This window comes from Rhinolophus hipposideros, assembly GCF_964194185.1.
Source record: "Rhinolophus hipposideros genome assembly, chromosome: 19".
In the NCBI taxonomy this organism is placed as follows: domain Eukaryota; kingdom Metazoa; phylum Chordata; class Mammalia; order Chiroptera; family Rhinolophidae; genus Rhinolophus; species Rhinolophus hipposideros.
In genome coordinates this window covers 48008072-48030064 of record NC_138065.1, presented here as the reverse complement: position 1 = coordinate 48030064, position 21993 = coordinate 48008072, and the positions used below count along the sequence as shown (strand labels likewise).

General features: G+C 44.4%; 1 protein-coding gene across 2 annotated transcripts; it reads right to left on the bottom strand.

The window, feature by feature from the left end:
* Positions 1 to 561: 561 nt before the first annotated feature.
* SERPINC1 (serpin family C member 1) lies at positions 562 to 14151 on the bottom strand. 2 transcript variants are annotated; one of them, XM_081025355.1, is made up of 8 exons: positions 13354 to 14151; positions 12954 to 13034; positions 9026 to 9395; positions 8501 to 8716; positions 7658 to 7795; positions 5239 to 5629; positions 4241 to 4305; positions 562 to 1562 (listed from the first exon to the last, which is right to left on the bottom strand). In XM_081025355.1, the coding sequence occupies exons 3-8, from the start codon at positions 9278 to 9280 to the stop codon at positions 1386 to 1388; spliced, it is 1242 nt and encodes a 413-aa protein (XP_080881481.1). In that variant the 5' UTR covers positions 9281 to 9395; positions 12954 to 13034; positions 13354 to 14151; the 3' UTR covers positions 562 to 1385. The 2 variants fall into 2 exon arrangements, with proteins under 2 accessions (XP_080881481.1, XP_080881480.1); XM_081025354.1 differs by lacking the exons at positions 12954 to 13034; positions 13354 to 14151 and adding an exon at positions 11343 to 11644.
* Between the last annotated feature and the right edge of the window lie 7842 nt (positions 14152 to 21993).

Genomic DNA, 21993 nt, shown 5'->3' with positions numbered 1-21993 from the left:
TGAGCCAGGCTCGCCCTCTCCCGTGGGGTGCTGGGCTGCGTTTGTGAATCTTATTTCCTTAGAGAATATCTGTTTTTATTAGGACCTTAATTATAAATACCTATATATAGGAATAGGACTTGCTCTCTCCCCACCTTCTTTTAATCATTATCACTTAAGTGTAAACCACACTTCCCCTCACCCCCTTTTACTGAAAAAAAAAAAAAATGCACTTTAATTCCTAAGGAGAGTGGCTGTTCCTGGCCCTAAAAGCCAGATTACTTCAGGAGGAGAGTGAGGAGGGAGAACTCTTGCCAGATCCTGTGAAATTAACCAAACACCTTAATGTAAACACACAAATAATAACATCCATTTTTAAGCTGCCCCCAAACCTTGCCAAAGGGGGAAAAAAACAACCTTATGAAAAAGTTCAAAATGCCGACTCCGATTTGAGAAGTTTCACTGAAGAAAATACCCAATATTGACTTTCTCAGCTATCAAATTGTCAGAAACTTCTGGGTTGTTTTGTGGGAGGCTGAGTTTTTTGTTGCTAAAAAGTCAATGAAAACACAAAGGCTACATAAGATGTGAGCCTGATTTATGTTATTTTTAAGTATCAGATTGGTTCTCACCCTTGATTTGACAGGTGTTCTCGGCCTCTCCTCCTGGAGGTTCTGTCCTTCCCCTGATGACAAGCCAATACTTCTTGGGGGGAGGGGGGTTGCATGTCTCCTAGAGCCCCAGCCCTGTGTGTCGGGGGAGGGGGGCGGGCAGGAGGGTGGGCAGAGACTGGGGTTGGGGGAGGGAGAGTCAGAGAAAGAGTGAAGATAAGGGTTTATATAAACATATTTAAAGCAGCTTAGCAAAAGCTTTCTTGTTGAACAGCTTTAAGAACAATGTGAATGAAATCTTAGCAACTTGGTTAGTAACCTGAAAAGTCTATTAATGTATACTTGAAATTCTGTTTGTATAAAAATACATTTTCCTCTTTATTTTAACACTGTGTAAAAGAACATTATGCATGTGAGTGGTCTGAGAATTAAATGGTTTAATACTCAGATTTGAATCTCTGTCTTTTCTGTACATAGAGATTAATTTGTTTTAAATTGTTGGATTCTTTTACTGTGACAGGACTGCCAAGATTTCAAGCTCCTCCCCCTGGCCCTCGCATGACGATGCAGTGACATGTCTCCCTCCTTCACGTTCTTGACCCACGTGTGCTCACTGGTAGAGAGCAATTGAAAGCATCGTTTTACCAAATGCCAGTAGCATCACCATGATTTTCTCCCTTCCTTGTCTTCATTCCAGGTGGCAATGTCCATTCATAATTGTGAGATGGGAGTAATTGTATTTATTTTTACCTCTATTGACAAACCAAAATAAGAAGAGGTGCAGAGAATAACACTTTAGTTAACACAAGGGTTGGCTACTCTGCCCATGAAGATAATAGTGTTCAGAGCGACTTCCCTTATAAGAACCAGGAAGGGCCTGTTGGCCTTGAAGGTGACCCTGTTGGGGTTCAGCGAACGGCCGGCAATCACGATGGCGGTGCTGGCTGCTGCTTCACTGCCTTCCTCATTTACCTGCGGGTCAGACAGGAAACAAACTGCTGCCTTATGCAGGCAGATCATCCAAAGACACAACAATCCCTCAAAATGCTATTTGTTACCCAGTAGAAGATACATTTGGATCAGGTCGGGTTCCCTCTGGAACCCTACTTTTACTCATTCTTCCATCCCATGAATACTGATGTAAGCACTTGTGTTCGAATAATAAGTTCCATTCAGATAACTGCTGAACCAGAAATCTGGACCTATGCAACGGTGTCACATTTCTGGCTGGCACCATCGGACGTGGTGTTACAAGAGGATTATCTTGTACTTGATGCTAAAATAGATTTTGACTCAAGATCAGAGCTCTAGCTGCAATAGTATCGCTTTCAGAGCATGAACATCCCAGATAAAACTACCCCAAGCAGCCACTCAGGTGCACTGGCTGCATGAGATGAGTGTTTCCTGGAGTAATAGACTGAAACAGTGGTATCTGAACTTGCTGATAAGCAGAACCGTCATGGGTCTAGAGGGAGACTCCTTCAGGAAATTGTACTTGGGGACCCAGAATATCATGAAAACTCTGTCCCTGCTTCTTAATGAAAGAAAGCACCTCAGATCCCTGAGCTCTGTGGAACTGATTGATGGTGCACTCTCCCTCCTTCTCGCTCTTCCTCTCTCCTTCCTTCCCCTCCTCCCCCATCTTCCCATACTACCTATTTTATGATCATTCTAGGACTAAATTTAAAGCAGACTGGAGCTTTTATAAGACCAGGATCCTTTTATTCAAATCAGATTCTGGTTTTTAATGACTTCCCAGGAGATCTACAATCAGTTGGGGTCCTATGTATTGGGTTCCCAAGGTTTTCAAGGAAAACAACTTTGTTCTAAGCCACAGAGAAACCTGGTGTCATTATTTAGTGGGCTCAGGTGGATAAAATGAATCCAGACCTTTGCTTCTCCCTAATAGTAACTCAACGCCTTCCAGGATGTCTGAGTTGATGACCTCTATTTGGGGTCCTGAGAAGAGGATTTTCAATCATAGTTGATACCCTGAGTGTGCATCTTCCCTTGAAGTCTTTCTAAGTGGAAGAGGGTGACAGTAGTATTGTTTTTACTTCCGAAACCATTAATTTAGTACATGTAAGATCCCTTGTTATGATCTCAATATCTTAAGTTACATCCCTCTCCTTTCACTGTTGTCCTGCAGATCTGACATCTATTGACTGTCCTATGCATTACATATCCACATTAAGGATTTTGACACCTAGCTCATAGCCCCAACGCCTGCTATCATTTGACCAAGACAATTAAAATGCCTCGGTAGGAGACCCAGTAGACACCCTAACCTCCCATTTCTTTCATCTCATCAAACCCAATGAGTGTTACCTTAAAGTCTACCTAAGCAAACCAGTCCCATGGCTACACCGCAAACCTGCCATTTCTCAGCACAAGGATCCATTATCCTCCTGTCGGACTAGAACTTGTTTTTCAGGCTGTCACATTTTCTCACTCCCATTACAATTAATCTTGTCCTCCTTTCCCTTAATACCTCCACTTTCCTCCTAACTACGTATTTCCCACCAAGCTTGGACCCTGTGACTATATTTACTGGCACTGGGCTTTGGAACCATTCTTTCTGACTACAGCCTTCCTTCTTTGTGATTTCCTCAACCCTGTGACCTTTTCTAACATGGGCCCATCTCATTTCTCCCAGAGCCTGGTTCCCCAAGGAACAGTCTACACAACCTGCTTGTGCATCAAAAAAACCACTGGAGGAGCTTTGAAAATATATCTAGATTCTCAGGCCTCATCTTGGACTTGACAAGAGTCAAGCCCCCAAGTAACTAATGCTACTGGTATTTGAGAACCGGAAGTTCTGCAGGCTGTACACAGCTGTTACTGTAGTAAAGGGGTCCGTGGCACCCTAGTTGGAGCAATACCAGCTTGACAACAAATACTGAAGTGCTTTCTTCACTGTGGAACTTCTCAGACTTCAACCTGCCAGCGTGCATTAATTCTTGTTAATTTCCCAAGAAGAGGGCGTACACTGATTTCCCCATCTAACTTTCTGTTATCTGCAGGGTAGTCTAGAGCTGTCGTTCCCTGGAGCCCAGTTCAGGACATGCTCCGCACTCTCCAGGGCCTCCTTACCGTCCACTTGCTCTCCAACCATATAATTTGGCATGTGCCTCCACTATGCTGTTCAGATTCCTCAGGGAGAAGTAAGCCATGGTCACAACATTTCAGTCTCCTTAACAGATGCTTTCCACCGTCTTAAAACTTCTCCCTGGGTTCCCACAGGCTCGTACTCTCCTGATTCTCTTCCTCTGAATACCTTGTAACGGGCCTTTGCTGGCTCCTTTTCCTGTGTCACCTTCCCCTGACTGTGTGCCTATTTGACCTGCTTCTGGAGCGGTAGTGCGAGGAAGGGGGGACCAATTCGACCCCGAGGACTTCAGGGCCCGGCCGTATTGTAGCAGGCCTCACCGAGGAGTGGCTACAGTTTTGGGGCCGGGACACTGGACACATGGCTTTTCCACAGTCGTCTCCTGCTGTTCACACATCTGCTGTCTATATCATGAGAATGAATAGAGCAAGAACTCCCAAGTGACAAATCACATGAGATATCAATGTATGAATAACAAAATAAAGCAGGATGGGAATAAAAAAACAGCCGAAGAAGAAAGAGCCAAAGGACGTGTACTCACCTCAAGAAATGCCTTATGGAATGCATCTGAGACATACAGGTCGTCCCGGCCTCCTGCAACAATACCTAGAGGGAAAGCCAGAGAAGACTCGGTGAGGTGACAGTTGGCTTCAACCTGCAGAAGGGAATTCAATTCTAGTTCAGAGGTCCTTTGGGCGTTTTTGAAAAACTGGAAGAAATCCTGGACCCTCACCTAACTATACCCCCGATACAATTAACGTGTTGAAAACAATAAAGTACTTTGGGCTTATTCAGCCTGCCTCCTGGGAATTAATCTCATACTTCAGCTGTTAGGTGGGAGTGGGGGGTCAGGGGATTCTGTTCTTAAAGAAAAATTCCACCGAGTAGGAATGTCTTTCTTTCCAGTCTGGCAACATTTTTTAAGAGCGGGATTGGTTTTCAGACCCATCTTAAAGGACAGCCCGTTAAAGGTAAATCCAATTACTTAACAATGTAAAGTTCTTGTTAAAAAAGAGATATTTTAGTTTATATTTTTAAAGGATGGTGGGTTGGAAGAACCGAGCCAACTGAACACCATTACTGAAGTATCACAACTGGGAAGAGTTTGGCTGTATCTGTCTAAGTGACCATAAGGAAAACACACAAGCCCTTTGGAAGATCAGGTGAGGGGCTATTAAATGGCAGCACTGACTGTCTTGTGGGACCCAGACGTCCCCAGCTCTTCTTAATCCTGTCTGTAGGGTGAATTCCGACGCCTTTTCAAGTTCTTCTCTACCAGGTCCCATCTCCTCTATCAGTGACAGACTCAAAGGGTTCCCATGCCGGCAGAGCCCAGGGAGATTCAAGAGCTAACCCCCTTTTCCAGAAGAGAAAACGGAAACCTCGAGAGGAAGAGAGATTTCCCTGAGTTAGTAGTAAAACTGGGCTTAGCAGCCAGGTGTCCTGACTGGTTGCTCTTTTTTCCTTTCTCCGACTCTTCCACCTTTGGTCAGACCGCTGTGGGGGTAGAGAGAGGAGGAAAGGCCTTCCTCGACTAACCCGGGAGCTTGGCCTTGTCGGGGTCAAACAGGTCCACCAGGCCCATGTCATGCAGCTGGTCCTTCACGCTGAAGCTGTCCTCGATGCGGAAGCGCGGCATGTGGACCACCAGCAGCGTCTCCGCCAGCTCGTCCAGCCACTCCTGCAGCACCTCCGGCGTCAGCTCCTGCTCCACCTTGGCCAGGCTCTTGTCAGGCTTGGGCAGAATGAGCACCATGGTGATGTCGTCACCCTTGAAGGGCAACTCGAGCACCTGGGTGCCTTCCGCCACGCGCCGGTAGCGAAACTTGCCTTCCTGGAACATCATGGATGTGGAGCACGACTCCCCATCAGCCTTATAAAAAAGTTCCTTCCTTGTGTTCTCGGGGCTGAACTTCGACTTCCACAGGCCCTGGAGGAAAACACCAGGTGGGAGAATCACAAAACCATCCCTAGGAGAAGACTGATATGGGCATGTTCACATTCTTTTATTACGTTAACCAGTAAATAGAATTATCAGGAAAAGAGACTAGAGGGATATGCGTGAAAAGGTGAGCAATGACTGTGTCAGAGTGATAGAATCCTGAGTTTTCTTTCTGGGACCTTTCCTGTATTTTCCAGCTTTTTAGCAGTGACTATTTGCTTGTATAACGAGAAAAACTAAAACTAAAACCAATAACAACCTATTGGCCTTTCACAAGTCTCTTCTTGAGTTGAAATCTAATTGCCTCTTGCTTTTTGCCTCCCATCAGCCTCCTCCTCCAAAACGCTGGGCTCTGCCCCGTGAATACAGGCCACACACAGATAATAACCCAAGGTGTCCTCTGCCAGGCAGAGGTGAGTCCTGGCCAAGTTCCTGTTTAGAGAGGGAAGGGATAGAGACACTCCTTTGAATTTCGGTTGTTGTCATTTCCATTCCTTGTCATCTTCTAGCTCTTTGATTTGGGGACAAGTCATTGAACTCTTTCAGAGGGGGGTCTTCATCTGTAAAATTAGGAGCTGGTGGTTACCAGTATTTGTAGGGCGTTTGCTGTGCCAGGCACCGCTCTGAGCATGCTCCCCGTGCTAGCTTAGTCATTCCCCTCAGTAGGTGTGTTATTAATTATCACCACTTTATAAATGCAGAAAGTGGGACATAGAAAGGTCTCAGGTAACTAGTCCAAGTTCACGCAGTCAGAAATGGAAGAGTCTGGATTTAAACTAAGGAACCTGTCGGAGGGGCCCAAGGTCTCCTGTGTGATGTTAGGAAGATCAGGAGGGCTAATAAATGGCAAAGTGTTCTGTAAACTGTAAAGGGCGATGCACACAGTGGAAACACAGCCTACTCCACTTTTGGGTAGAGGAACACCCCGAATGGCAGAGTGGTTGGCCACAGCAGTGACTGGCTAACCTCCTGGGCCCTGAGGGGGAGGGGGCACTGCATATGGAGCACGATCCCGGAGGGGCAAGTGTGCCACCATTCCACCTGCCTTAATCCGAGTGTCCATGAGCTGTGTGTTCCCTGCACCCTCTCCCTCATCTTCCTTCCTGATTGTAATCAACTTGGAACAGTCTTTAGAATTCTTGACTCTGAGAAAGACAAGGCCATCTACATGATCAAATTACAGGGTCCCTGCGATGTTTGAGGTTAGCCTGGAACCTGGCGGTTCGGAAGCTTCAGGCAAGGGCCTGAAGTCACTTTGAGTCACTGCAGAAGCTGCTCCAGGGGATGGAGAAAATCTCATCACTGAGGGTTGTTGATAGACTCAGTCATCTTGTTCCAGATTTCAAAATGGAGTTAACTGGACAGCAGAATTGTCACACAGAGATGATGAGAATTCATCACTGCTCATGCCTTGCTGCAGGGCATGCTGGGTTGTGAGGCTGGACACTGCCTTGGGCCCAGAAACATTGCTACTGTGTTTCCCTGAAAATAAGACTTAGCTGGACCATCAGCCCTAATGCATCTTTCGGAGCAAAAATTAATATAAGACCCAGTATTATATTATATTATGTTATATTATGTTATATTGTTATATTATGTTATGTTATGTTACATTATGTTATGTTATGTTATATTATGTTATGTTATATTACGTTATATTATATCATGTTATGTTATATTAATTACTATGAAGACCCAGTCTTAATATAAGACCTGGTCTTACTTTAATATAAGACTGGGTCTTTTATAAATTTTTACTCCAAAAGAGCATTAGAGCTGATGGTCCGGCTAGGTCTTATTTTCGGGGAAACACGGTAGTATCCCCTGGACCTCAGCCCAGCAGCCACAGCCCTAGGCATGGTTCTAGTATCTTAGCAAATTTCTATTTCTGCCCAGACCATGCATGTACCATTTTTCAGAAGTGATCTACCCACACGTTCCCGACAGAGTGAAAGAGGGGGAGCTGGGGGGCAAGAAGTCACCCTGGGGTCTCTGTAGGAGCACTCTGAGCAGTACCTTGAAGTAAATGGTATTGACCAGCACCAGGACGGTGAGCTCGTTAATAGCATTCGGGGGAATGACGTCAGTGATACGCCCTTCCGTCTTATTGGATATCCATTGGTTGATGGTCCCTCTGGACGACTCTGCATTTTCCTGAGGAGAACAGGAAACAAACCTATTCACCTGTGCTATTCAGTCGTCTTCTCTATTTCCCCATGCAGCATTTTATTTTATTCATCATCCCTCGGCCCTTTCACCCATTTGGTTTAAGCCATCACTCTAACCCAGATTGGGGAAACCTCACATACCTAGTATAGTGACATGAATTCACGACAGTTTAGGTTTCCAAAACATGCTCTATGGGAAGCTAATGAGTGATGGGGTGGGGGAGTGGGCAGGAGGGATGCCCACGTGGTCCAAATGTCTCAGAAATGCTGATTGAATCAAGTCAATAGATTCCTTTATTCCAGAATCCCTCAGAACACTTAACAGGTTCAGGTGCTTCAGGGATCTCCAAAGAGGAGAATATAACCAATTTTATTTGACCACGGTAACCTTTGAAAATTGAATAAAATGAGGTATCTTGTAGGACGGGAATTTCCAGAATATCCTTTGGTATGTATGTGAGGAACTTATTACTTGGACAACTTTTTCGGAGCAGCCACACCAATCCATAGATACTACTGACTTTTCTGGTTTCCAGCAAGAGTAAGTATTCCCGGGGATCTAACTTACAGTCACCCCGACACCTGCCTTTGACTTGCATAGCAGTGGTAATTTGGATCCTGCTTCTCTATCTCCTCAATCTCTAAGTGGAAAGGAAGAATTCTGAGGTCAGGGATGACGTCTGCAACTCACCTTGAAGTCTAGGGGCTGGAGCTTGGCTCCGTACACCACTTCACTGATGTCCTGGTAGGTCTCATTGAAGGTAAGGGATTTGTCTCCGAAAAGGCGGTTGGCTGATACCAACTGGGAGGATTTGTTGGCTTTTCGATAGAGTCGGCAGTTCAGTTTGGCAAAGAAAAAGTGGATCTGATCAGATGTTTTCTCGGAGATGGTATCAAATTTAAAAACCTGTGGAAGCCAAAAGAAAATGCTAGTGGGTCTAATGGGACATCCTGGCTAACATGGTGGTGAGCACCGTGCCGTCAGCCCCAGACCGAGTGCCACCTCTGGTGTGACCTCCTTCAAGTACAGTGCCTGGCACAACATAAATGTTCCGCTCATGCTTTCTAAATGAATACATGGATAAAAGAAGAATAAAGGGTAGGAAGGAGAAAGGGAAAAAGAAACACAAGGAGACTGGGATACGACCTAAAGTCTCTAAAGGGCTCCAGGCCAATACATAGTAAGGACGCTGGGCAGAAGGGCTGTGGACTGTACCTCCATCAGCTGTTTGAGGGTGTTGTTACAGGCACCCAGCTTGGTCATTGCAAAAGCTGTGGAGATGCTCAAGGGTGACAAGAAAATGTTGTCATTATCATTCTTGGAATCTGCCAGGTGCTGATAGAAGGTGGTGGCAAAGTTGGAATTGGCCTTGGACAGTTCCCAGACCCGCCGGTTGGTGGCCTCAGGGACCTTCTGGTCTGAGCCCTCGTCCTCAGTTGCCTTCTTCTCTGAGGAGCGGTAAATGCACATGGGATTCACAGGAATGTCCCGAGGCTTGGCAGTGCAGATGTCTTCTATGGGGCTCCAGTGACAGGTCACACAGCCCCAGAAACCAATGAGCAGCAAGGAGAGAAGACATACCCTCCTATAGGGGGACAAAAAGCTGAGTTAAGCTAGGCTGGGAGACCCCTATCCCCACTGCACAGTCCAGACTTGGCCTAGGAAAGCTTAGGATGCCAGCCCACCCAGTGTGGCCTTGTACTTTGTAAAGTACAGAGCCCAGGACGAGTCCAGTCCTGGATTCCTAGTGAGTGGAGAGTTCCACTTGCTTGGACATAGTCATGTCGAAATTAGAATCAACTATTGAAGCAACTGATGCTTATTCAAGTATTGTGTGCCCAACGCCCCATGCTGGGAGAAAGAATGCAAAGCCTCCAGCTGTGACACGGGGTATGCACACAGGAAAAACAGTGCCCAGTGAAGAGGGAGGGTTGTAGCAGGACATGTTTACAGAGCTGCCTAGGGAGGCCTCAGAAATGGATGGACTTTACCCTGGGTGTTAGGGTTGGACGGATTTCGATTGATACTGTGGAGAGATTTCAGATACAAGAGGGGTGAGAAGGAATGAATGGGGCAGAGGCGCTATCTGTGCGGGGAGGACCTCATCACAGTAGCTCCAGCCTTCCGCTGAGCTCCAGACCGATTGTTGGCTGCACAATTCCACCTGGATGTCCTACACATTCCTTGGTGAAATACAGCCAAGCTCAACTTGCCAATTTCCCCACATACCTGTTTCTCCTTCCATGTCCTCCAACTTAGCAGATGGGCCCCTCCTGCACCCTGCAGTCCAATCCAGACCCCTGGGGGCCACCCGGATTCCTCCCTCACCCTCATTTAGTCAGAGCCTAGATTTGATCGATTCTGTTTCCTTGCCCTCTCTCTGCCTTAGTTCAGGCCTCATCCTTTTCCGTGGCTTGAAAATTGTAATAGCTTCCAACATGGGTTCACTAAAAGTAAATGAAACTAATTTCACTTTTTAAAAAATGAGATCATGAGATCATGAGAATTGTGACACCCAAGTAAGCAAACCAAGAGATAAACACTCTTGTGCTATTCCGTAGATAAGACAGGTGCGGGGGGAGCGGGGTCAGGAGCTTCCTGTGGCTGACTTGGGTCCCTCTGTCTAGGGAAGGGTGTGTGTATGTGAGGACCAAGCCTTCTCAGTCTTCCCCTGGCAGAAAAAGACAGGCATGCAGTGCAGAAAGGATTCGCTGAGGAGGTCTGCTGGGCCAGTGTGGGGCTGGCTGGTGAGAGCTGGGGGGACTTGGCTTCGTGTGTGAGCTGAAGCCAGCTCTGTAGCCGTTTGAAGAACACAGGCCTCAAGAGGGAGAGAAATGGAGGCACTGGGGAGCTGTGGAAGGCGGGGTGAGGAAGCAGAGACAGAATCTTGTCATTCATCTCTTCCTCTTGCTGCCTACTCTTTCCCATCTTGTCCCTCAGCTACATTTGGAAATACAAGTAGAGGCTGAGTGGGCCCTGGGAGCTCTGTTAAGCACAAAGAAAAACCAAGGTAATCGAGCCATAGCCTCACTTTTAGCTTCCTACAGCAACCCAGATCAAGGCGATGTGTGCAGTGTTGAGGGAGGAGAGGGCTGCAGTCCTTTCGTCAGTCAAAGGTCACCAAGACCTTGGGGTGGGAAGTGGGGGGCAACCAAGGGGAAGGAGGAGCGAAAAGGGTGTCGGGAGGTCCTCACAGTTTAAAATTTGCCCTCATTTCAGATATAGACCAAGCCCCGGAGTTCCCCTTGGAGGGTCTCCTGGACTGTGAGGGCTGGCGCGGTGTCTTCACACAGGGAAGAAAGACGTCCCGTTTCTTGAGCTAAGAACCCAAGGTGTGGCTTAGGGAAAGGCCTGACCCCAAGGCGGGTGAGAGGGAGGGTGCTGGGAATGACGTCCTCCAAACAAGTTCTTTGATTGTAACCACCAGGGAGAGGGATTGGTCTCCTCGAAGGTGTCAAGGTCACCTTCCTGAGTCCTTCAGAGGTCAGAAGACCCACTGAGGGCACGGAAAGGGGAGGCTCACCCCTCTTACCTTTTTCCAGCAGCTACAGTTCCTATCCCATTGGAAAACATGGTCGCTAATCCTCCACGGGGCTGGGCAAGTGGTGATAGTGTGGTCTGAGGCAGTCCCTCTGGAAACTGGCTCTTTCCTCCCAATCTAACTGAGGTTCCAGAGGTGAAGGTGGGGGAGAGGCAGGGGAGGAGGGGAGGACTGAGGTCAAAGGCTGATGACCAGCCCCAGGGTTAAGCAAAGTGTGGAGCCCTATGTTGTTTAATTAGTAGAGAAGTTTTAAAGTTCAGTCAGGCCTAGGGAAAGCAAGGCCCACCTTTCTTACCCATACTCCCTCTATCTCTTCCTTATCTTTATCATAGAAAAGGAAAAGGAGAATGTGTTCACAAACTCAAATTAGGTCAGAAAATGCCTGACTGAGGAGAACTTTGCAGGGTTTTTTTTTTTTCCTGGTTACCCAAACCAGGAGTAGAAAACAGGTGAATATATCTAGCCAAGTTGAGTGTCTGGAAAGTTCTAGCCTTCCACCTGCTCAGTGCAATACCCTTTCTTTCACAGGTTTCTTTAGGAGAAGCGAGAGAGAGTCCATAGTATCTAATCAGAGCAGGAAGAGGAATTTTCTGGAACAAAGTGCTACTTTCAGGCTTCTAAGAGTCAACGCATCTGTGACCCAGACCAGGACACACGATGGTTACACCCGTGGTCCGCAGATGGAGCCCTCCCCGCTCAGCCCTGAAGTGACGGGAGGAGGGCACAAGAGCACAAGTATCCTTGGGGTGCATGCCAACGATATTTCTAAGGTGGATGAGCTGGTTGGGAGGTACTTAACACAATTCGACTGGGGGTCAGGAGGCAGTGTGTGGGGCCGGTAAAATCACACAACTGCTGCAATAGCTCTTTGAAAGCAAACAAACCAAATTACTTTTTTTGCGTGCATTGTTATTTTTACTTATTTTAGTTATTGGGGAGGTGAAATGAATTCAAACTAATGGACATAAAGGGCCCATTTATTTATATTTTCCTTTTCCTAAAGAGTCAAAAACAGTATCACCAGGATTGCTACAACAGTTCACAGGGTACGTCTGCACTTTCTGTGTGGAGACTCTTTGAAGTTGGTACAGTCACAGGAATTCTAGAGAGTTCTCTAATCATGAAACAGGAAATCTCTATCTGGACTGAAGCTGTGTGTAAGTTCTTGGCTGATTTAGAGCCTAGACACCTTACGAACTCCCATGTGCAGTGCGAACAGTTACAAGGACCTGTCCTAAAGGGCCCGAGGATACTCAGAGGCTCCTTGTCACTCCAGATTAAAGACAATTGAAAATTCTCCTGTCCAACCACTTGTGACCAGTAAATACCTGGGCATTGTTCTAGGGGCTGGGGATCCCAGTCAGAGGAGACATGCAACGATCACATAAAGAATCAGTGTATGAATCAATCAGTATTAGTAGAGGCCATGGGGAAAAATACAACAGGGCAAGGGGAGAGAAAATGAAGGGGGAAGGTGGGGAGGTTACCATTTTAGAAAGGGTGGTAGCAAAGGCCTCCCTAATGATTTGCTGCAGGGGTGCAGAATGCTCAATAACCCTTCAAAGGGAAATCTGGCGATACCAACATTACAAGTAAATTTACCCTTTGAGCTGGAAGTCCCTCCTCAGGAATGTCTCCTACAGAGATACCGGCATGGGTATGCATGAGATCACCAACTGTAACCTGATTTGTAACAGCAAAAGATTAGAAACAACTTCCATCTACAGGAGACCAGTTAAATAAACCAAGGTACCTCGCCCACTGGAAAACTAAGCCCTGGTCAGAAACGATGAGTTTCCTCTCTGTGTGCTGCCAGGGAAGAGCTTCAGGATAACTTATGAGAGAAAAGCAAGCTGCCGAGCAGTGTCTCTAGTATGTCACCTTTTGTATCACAAGGTGGGAATGGTGGGGCTGAGGGGTGGGCACTTGGAGTGGGAGGAAGATTTGCCAATATGAACCTCCTTATTCCACTTTCTACTTTTGAACATGTCAATGTATTTACCCCGTCCTCAAAAAGGCCTTGACTTTATGAGCAGAAGGGATCAGTGTTGTATTCCACAGAGGCCTGGGGAGAGGGGACTTCCAGGGCATGTTGGAGGTGGAGGCAGACCAGAGAGGAACGAGAAGCAGGCTGAGCCCCTGGCTGGTGACAAAGGAGAAAAGGTGAGTGAGATCAGCCCAGTTCAGTGTCCGAAGGTGGAATAGAGCTGCTTAGCTGTGCCCTGCCTGGCAAAAACTTTTTAATGGCAGTATAATATTACATTGCCTATAATTTAACTATTCCCTCTATTAGCTTAGGTCAAATTCTTTAAATCTTTGAATATGATAATAACAGGTGCCATTTTAAGCACTTACTGTACGTATATGTTTATATACAAAATAACAGTTATTACAGAATTCTATAAAATATAATGACAAAAAGTTTTGTTATATTTTGAAATATTGATTAGTAAGATCAGAGGAGACAGTGATTAGGACTGAACTATTCAGAAGAACCACAGTATGTTAACAAAGGCATTAAAAGAGATTCAAGTCCGAGGTCCATATGCACTCTTCATTGATGTGTAAGCAGAGACAAAATCATGAGGAAGTTCGCCTCATCAAAATGATTGGTGCTCTGATTCCCAGAATGGCAGGGAAAGTCACAGGGCGCCAGGCTGAAGCCCTGGCTTTGTCACATACTCGTTCGCTGTGTGATCTTGGTTGTGCAGCTCACCTCCCTCAGGGTCACATTTTTTAAATCTCTGAATGGGGACAGAGTATTGATCTCTCAGGGATTTTTAAGGATTAGAGATCATCCATGGGTCTACTGTGATAGAGTTCATACGGTTACATTTCCTCCTGGGAACACAGCCGAATTCTCCTTTCCTGGGGACACAGGATTACATTCTGGGCAATGGGGTGTTGGTGGCCATGAGGTATGCCATTTCCAGCAGAGTCTCCTAAAATGGCCCCCACAGTCCTCCAAGCTCTGTCTCCATGTTCAGGATAGATGACTTCAGGACTTTGAAGAACATGGAGGATTTGTCCATCATCAAACTTGGCGGCTAAATGACTGTACTCCCAGAAGGCCCTCATTAGACTATGACGTGAACATAAATTTGACTACGGCTATGATTGTATAGAAGTTAGCTGGTACCCCAATACTACAGAAATGCTGCGATGTGGTTTCCTTTTTTCCATTATTAACTAGTAGCTTCTGAGTAGCACATCATATTAAAGGGAAGTCTACTGTCTGACAACCCAAGTGCCATTTGATCTACTTAGATTAACTAATTGAGTTAGCAATGTTTATGGAACCCTCATATGCCAAGGTCTGTTCTAGACTCCGAGAATAGAATGGTAAATTTCATGTTGTCCCTGCCTTTACGTAGCAAATATTCTAGTGAGTGAAACAGAAAATAAACAAGCCAATGTACATACCCATATACAGAGACGCACACATATGTATATATGTTTTGGGTTTTCTTTTAACTTACTACGTGCCATGATCCATGCTAAGTGCTGTACAGGCATCAGCTTATGTAACTCTCTTGTCAGCTCTACCAGGAAGTACTATTCTGCTCAGTTTAGAGATGAGAAAACGGCTGTTCACAAGGGTTAAGAACTTGTCCCAAATCACAAAGCTGCCAAGCTGAGATGCAAATCCTTGTCTGCCTGTCTCACAGGTCTTGGGCGCCTATGTGATGACTGTGAAGAAAACATCCATGTCTTCCCTGTCCAACTGTTTTTCTTGGGGCAGGGTTTATGACATGCCACCATCTGGATAGTCTCTTCAAGTTTGTCCATGATTCCCTCAAAATCCAGGGCCTAGAAATGAACCCAGGAACTGCCACCTTTTTCTTTGGTTACCCATATTGTAGTAGAAAACATTCTCTGATGCACACTCCAAATGTGCTTCTGAGTTGTTCTTCTGGGGTCCTTCACACCAGCCTACTCTCTGGTTCTCACTGCTCACACCTGTTCTTGCCTGTCTCTGTCTAGATTTTGATGGCCTGAGTCCCCTTCCTCTTGATTCGTCTTAGTTGGTTTGATGAGGAAAGGAAGAGAGCGTGTATGCAGGGCTCTGGGTGACTCCCTGTCTGTCTGCCTGTCCGTTTGTTCCATCTGTCTGTCTATCATCTATCTATCTATCTATCTATCTATCTATCTATCTATCTATCTATCTATCTATCTATCTATCTATCTATCTATCTATCATGTATCTATCTATCATCTATTTATCTATCTAATCTATTTTATCTATCTAATCTAATCATATGTCTTCCCTCCCACACACACACTGTCATTAGTATTCTGTAAAGTGTTTTAATCATTGTAAATATTTGATATATAAAAGTATGTTTAAATCAAATTCTTCATGGAAACTGGTAACCCTTTCTGGAACTGGAGGCAGACTTCGGAACTTTTACCAAGTACATACTAGTTTTTGAAAAGGCTTCCCCACATCTGAGTGGAAGCTCGCAGGACAGCTCTTTGCTTTGCTGTGTTAAGGGTAGGTGTGGGGAGCGAGGAAGAGGAAAGAATATAGCATCCAATCGCCCTCTCTCTTTTTTAATACTTCGAGGTCAGTAATACAATAAAAATTCCCCTCTCCCTAGCCTTGCCTCCAGGCTCAGCAGCAGCTCCTATGAGCAGGTTATTCAGCTGGTCCTTGCCACTGCCTTACATCCGGGGCTATTCTGTTCTTTCCTTTGGATCCAAGAGTAAGACCTTGGTGGGGTGCAAACAGCAGAGCTGAACTCCTGCTGTGGTTACTGTGTAACTCAGAGCTTAACTTCCATGGAAATTTGGCAAAACATCTAACACAAAAACCAGAGTTGCCTGTAACTCTCCCCGGCTTCCAGTTTACTAGGTGGTTGTGACATTTTAATTAAGGTGAAATAAAGTTTATCAAAATAAATCGTGCATTATCATTTGGCAGCTTTCAGGTGAGACTTTCAAAGCATCTCACTGGAATTTGTTTAGATTCTCACAACCGTTAGAAAGTTCAGTTTTGGTTTTAGGGAAATCAAATCAAAACAAATATTTACTGAACATGTGTAGTGCGCACGCTACTGGGTCTTGAATGTACCAGATACCCAATAAATATTTGTGTTTGAAGAAACCCAGGTTCAGAGTAGTTTTGCTGACTTATTAACAGAAAAATACTTTCAATTCTTCCCCAGTGGAAAGTGATCAAGTAAAGTAAAACATGCATACTTATTCACAGGAATTGACCCCTTGAAAGAACAGAAACACTGGGCAAGAGTATTGCTGAGGGGCTGAGCAAGAGAGTGGCATGGAGTCAAAGCTCATCGCTTGGACATTAGCTCAGGAAGTTGTAGGTGGTGAAAGAGACAAGGGGAGGAGACAGAGCCCAGAGGCCAAGGTCCTGGGAGAAAGTTCCCGGAGAAGGGACGGGTTGGACAGGCCTAGAAGCAACAGGGAGAAACGCATAGTAAAGCTACGGCCAAGGGTTTGTGTTTTGATCAGTACAGGTCAGTTATGTGACTGATGCCTGCTTCTCCCCTCTGCCAAGCACTGCAGATGTGACCGAGTCTGAGGAATGAGGCAGAAATGAGGGACACAAAGGTGGTTTTGGGCCCTTCCCCAATGGTCAGCATTGCAAACCAGCAGATGCTGCCTGGGCACGTTATTCTAACTTCGAACAGAAACAAGCTCCAGGACTCACCTCTTAGTTTGGTCTTAGGTGAATTTCCATACGGAAGTTCAATGAACCAGTGAATGGTGCTGCTCGGTTAGAGAAACGGGCCCACCCACTCTGCAGAAGCCGCCCCAGTCCTGTCCAAGGCCCAGGAGTTCATCTGGTTCCCTAGCTTGTTGTCAGGATAAGAAAAGGCCCAGTCAGTTAGAGGATGACAAGCACAAGTGTCGACTGAGGAAAACCAGAGGGCACATTTTTGGACTTGGGAGAAGAGGAAGGCAATGATGAACTGAGAAGACTGAATATTGGAACTGAATATTTTCAAAGGCTTTGATACTGTAAAGGTAATTTCCCCCCTTTAACCCAATGCTATAGGAGCAGACCTAGTGCTTGGTCAAAGGAACAGGAAGCAGATGACTTCGGTGGCACCTGTTTGGCTGTTTGGTAATTCCAGTCACGCTGGTGGCCTGTTCTCAAGCTGTGCCTCAATCAAACACCATCTTAGAAGTTCTGTCCTCTTCAACCCTATTGTCCCGTGCGGCTCTCACGGTTTCTTATGAGTCCACTGCAACAGAGTCGTGGTTGGGCTCTGCCTCAGACCCTGTTCCACTTCAAATCACAATAATCACATCACTCTCTGGCTTAACATCTTTATGGTGTTTAATTGCTAAAGGACAAATCTAGAAGACTCAATGATACGCAAAGCTTTTCAAGACCCGGGCCAACCTAAGTTTTCTAGCTTGTCCCATTACAAGGCCACCTGCTTTCATGATGGTATATGTGCTGCCAGGCTGCAGTCGCCACTCCCCACTTTGTTCAGCATACAAACCCTTCTACACCTTTCAGGGTCCACGCTTCAGACATAAGATCTTTCCAGAATCACCTTGCTTCCTCAGCCCTACACATTTTCTTTCAAGCAGTCTCCAGGTAGTGCTAATTACGCATATCACACATCTCATTCATTTCACAAAAATTTAAGTCTGATGAGCAGAAACTGGATCTTTCTTCTAAAATTGCCTATCACATAGAGTCTTACTACTCACTGGCATAACCTGGGGACAGTAGAGCTCAGGCCCCACTCCACACCTGCTGGGACAATAACCACTTCCCCCCGAGTCCCAAGTGAACTGCCTGCGAATTAGGCTTGTGAAGCAGTGACAGACAAATGAGCCAATAAATGTGAACTAACAAGCACAAATCTGATCCTTCATTCCCCTTACAGCCCTTCCTAGGATTCCATTCACTAAAATCCAAACACCTTGGCATTGGCCTATAGGCCTCTGGGACGTGGTTCTGCCTCAAGTCAAGCCACTGTCCCCTTCCTCTACTCTCGCCTCAGTAACCTTCGTTTCCGTAACAGTTTCTTTCTTCATTCAGAGTTCACACGTCTTGTTCTCTCTGACTAGGAGTCTCTGTATCCAACATCCCCCCCAATTCTTTAAGTCTTACCTTCAATGTAACTTCCTCGGGAAAGACTGTGCTGCCCAACCAGCAAAGTGAGGTCTTCTTTGTGGTCTCACAGCTCCTCGCTCACCTGGGAACAATCATGGTTGGATAACTCTTTGGTAATTCTGTCTAGTGTGTTGGAGATGATTGTTACCTATGTTTGAACTGTATACATGTTAAGTTCAGTAAATGGAGTCTGAGCTCCGTGAGGTCAGAGACAGTACTTTCTGTTGGTCCTCTATGGTATTGTCCATACAGGGAGTACTCAATAAATTCCTTTAGTAAATAGTGCAGTGGGTGTTCAGTGACAAGTGAAAAAAGTGTTGTTTACGTGTTCCAAATAAAAGTGGCAGCCATTAACTAAATGAGCCACCATGTTGGAAAGCAGAGGGATTTCATAATCAATTATTGCCGATTAGCTGGTTACTGGGACTGACATGTTAATGCACACACACAACTACTCATTCATCTGAAAATTTTCGTCTAAGGGGTCAGAAAGTAGCCTATTGCTTGTGAACCATGTAGGCCTGGGTAAGTGGTAAAGGCAACAGATCTGGTGGAATTCCCATCTGAGATTTTATAACATTTCAAGGACAGTTGCAGTCATTACTATCCTTCATACCTTGTGAACTTTTTTTTTTTAAAACTCCGGCCCCTTCCCTTGAGGTCAAATCCAGTACCAATGGACACCTAATTGTTGTTAGTAGTAAATAGCTTTCACTGATAATGTGTATTTTTCTTTTAAAAGTATTGAGTAATTTTAAAGGAAATTCCAACCAGTCAGTTATGCATCTTTTAAAAATATGGACATTTTCTTCTATAATCACACTATTACACTCAACAGACATGTTATTTCCTAGTATTATCTAACACCCAATATTTAAATCAAACTTTGCTAACTATATCAAAAATGTATTTGTACATTTGGTTTGTTGGAATCAGAATCCAAACTGAGTCCCCATGTTGCATTTGATTTTGGCATCTTTTAAGTTTCTTTTAATCTAGAGTAGTCCTCTCCCTTTTACTTCTTCATGCCATTGGGTTGTTTGTTGACTAATGTGTATTTCCAGTGACCTCTAAGAGAAAATAAACCTACATTTATCCTCTATCTGCAAGGAATAACTAATGGATGGGGACATTTAGAAGAATGGAAAGAGAAAAACTATGTGCATTTCGAAGGTACCCAGAACTCGTCCATGTTGTTTAAGCATAAAGAAGGTCCTGATTTTAAGAGAAGCTATCAAAACCAGGACTTACATTGTTAGCCATTAGGTCTCATTGAACACTTACCCTAGGATCTCATTATCTTTAGTCCTGATGCAATCACTGTGCAACAGATGAGAGTTTGGACAGTAGTGTATTTAAGGCTGGACTAATTCCTGTGATCTCTGCAAAACTGGGTACTACAAGTATGTTTTGTTGTGCACATTATCTATTTCTTTATTTTTCACCTAAAGAAAGCTGTAAAAAAATTAATCCCACGATTAGAATAACATGGCACAGACTCATTTACAAGAGACTACACGGTTCTCCTCATTAGTTTATCATTTAATATAAATGCTGACAGAAAGCAGATAAAGACCTTGTAGACACTTTCATGTATATTTACAAACCAAAAGGTGAATCACCTCCTTCTACTTGTTAGAATAATCCTTTTATCTGCAACTCATGGGAACCTTAAACACTAATTAGGAGCAACATGAGGCTGAGTCAGTTTTCAAGGTAACAAAGAAATAGCATTTTAACAAAATGTGGCATCTTTGATACAAACAACATGCACATAAATAAAAAATTGAAAGACAGCCCGAATCCTCTCAAAACCCTGCAACAAGTGGAACATGCACTTATTCAGACCCAGAGTTCTGCTGCCCTGAACATCTTCCTATTTTTTTCCCCACCTCACTTGATTTGAAGGCTGTTTAAAAATTGGAACTAGAAACAGATTAAAAAAAGAGAGGAAAATGGTTCACTTTCTTTTCCCTATTCCAAAAGAACTTCTAGGAAATGACATCTTCAAATAAGATTTCACAGTTTGCCGAATACTAAGGAATTATTCACAGCTTGGGAAATTCCAACCCATTATCTGTCTTCACTTTTTTTTTGTTTTTAAGTTGGAAACACTTGGAAAAAGTAAAATTTCACAAACGTCTGCAATTTAAAAAACAGCTGTCACTTTAAGGCTGGACATTTTTATTTCTGGACATGTGGTAGAGGCAGGCAAGAAAGAACAGGATGCTGAGGGAGGAGAAAACTTTTGAAAAACGGTATTTCATCTAGCACTCATTTATAACAACAGGAGATATGAATTCTCACGATCCAAAACTGTGATTTCATGAAATCGTTTATAATCTGACTCCAATCTCATGAGCTCCTTTTTAAACTGAGGTTAGTTTTATTTTGTTAAATATACCTCTGCAGGGCACAATCACATACAATCAATACGATTGGTAAATTACACAAGCTCTGTCCCAAGCAAATATGCATCAATGTTAAATATTTAAAAAAACAAAATAAAATCCACCCAAAAAGGTGATGACTTCAGACTGTCTCGGGGAGACTGGTATGAGCCTAAAGACCAAATTGACCAGAGTCAGGGAAAAAGGGCAACAGCAGTGACACGGAAGAGACCACACACTCACGAAGAGGAATCTCACAACTGGAAAATGTTTCAGTGGGTGAAGGTTTTCCATTCATTATCTTAATTCACTTTTTCCACTCCTCTTGTTCAAGAAGTCATAGATTCATCATCAAGTAAGATAATGATGCCTAGGGATCAAAGACTAGAATGAAAAAAAAAAATGCCTCCCAAGTTCCTTTCATTCCCAGAAGGCGGGAAGAGGAGAAAGGATGAAAAAGGGTTAACAGAAATTGAAGCCAACAATACACGTGTTCAAAGTAGCTCTCAGGACAGTGTATTAGATGAACAGAGGATATAAAAATAATAAACAAAAGCTTAAAATGCCCTCACATTAGTGGAATATTTTACAGAGTGGTTCAGACATTATTGTGAAAATGGCAACCAATCACTGGAGAGAGATTACACTAATAAATGATTTTTTTAAATCAGGCCAAAAACAAACAAACCCCAAAAAGAAAAAAAAACAGACAATCAATTATTCACCCAATAGTTTGTTTCCATTCTTTTCTTGACCCTTTTATACACCACCTTGGGTGGGGGGAGGGAGCTAGCTGACTGTTTCCAGTTATGACTCTTGAGTGCACAACCTATAATAGATGCCAAAGACTTGTGAGCTCTGTCTACTTGAACAAAACAAAACAAACAAAACAAAAGCCAAACAATCAGAAACAGTGAGACCTCAATACAAGAAAACCACTCACCTTATCTAGTGTATAATAAACTAATTCTAATTCCACAGGATCTTGTCTTTCTAAATACACATTTTTGGACACAGTATTGCCTTGAGATTTAAGTTCTCCCTCTTAGGTTATTGTGCCTTATTTTCTTGTGAAAATACAGGTTATTACTCTAGGGATGTTTTGCTCAGGAATAAAGTTTAGGGGAAATTAAGTGTTTGGCTGAAATTCAGA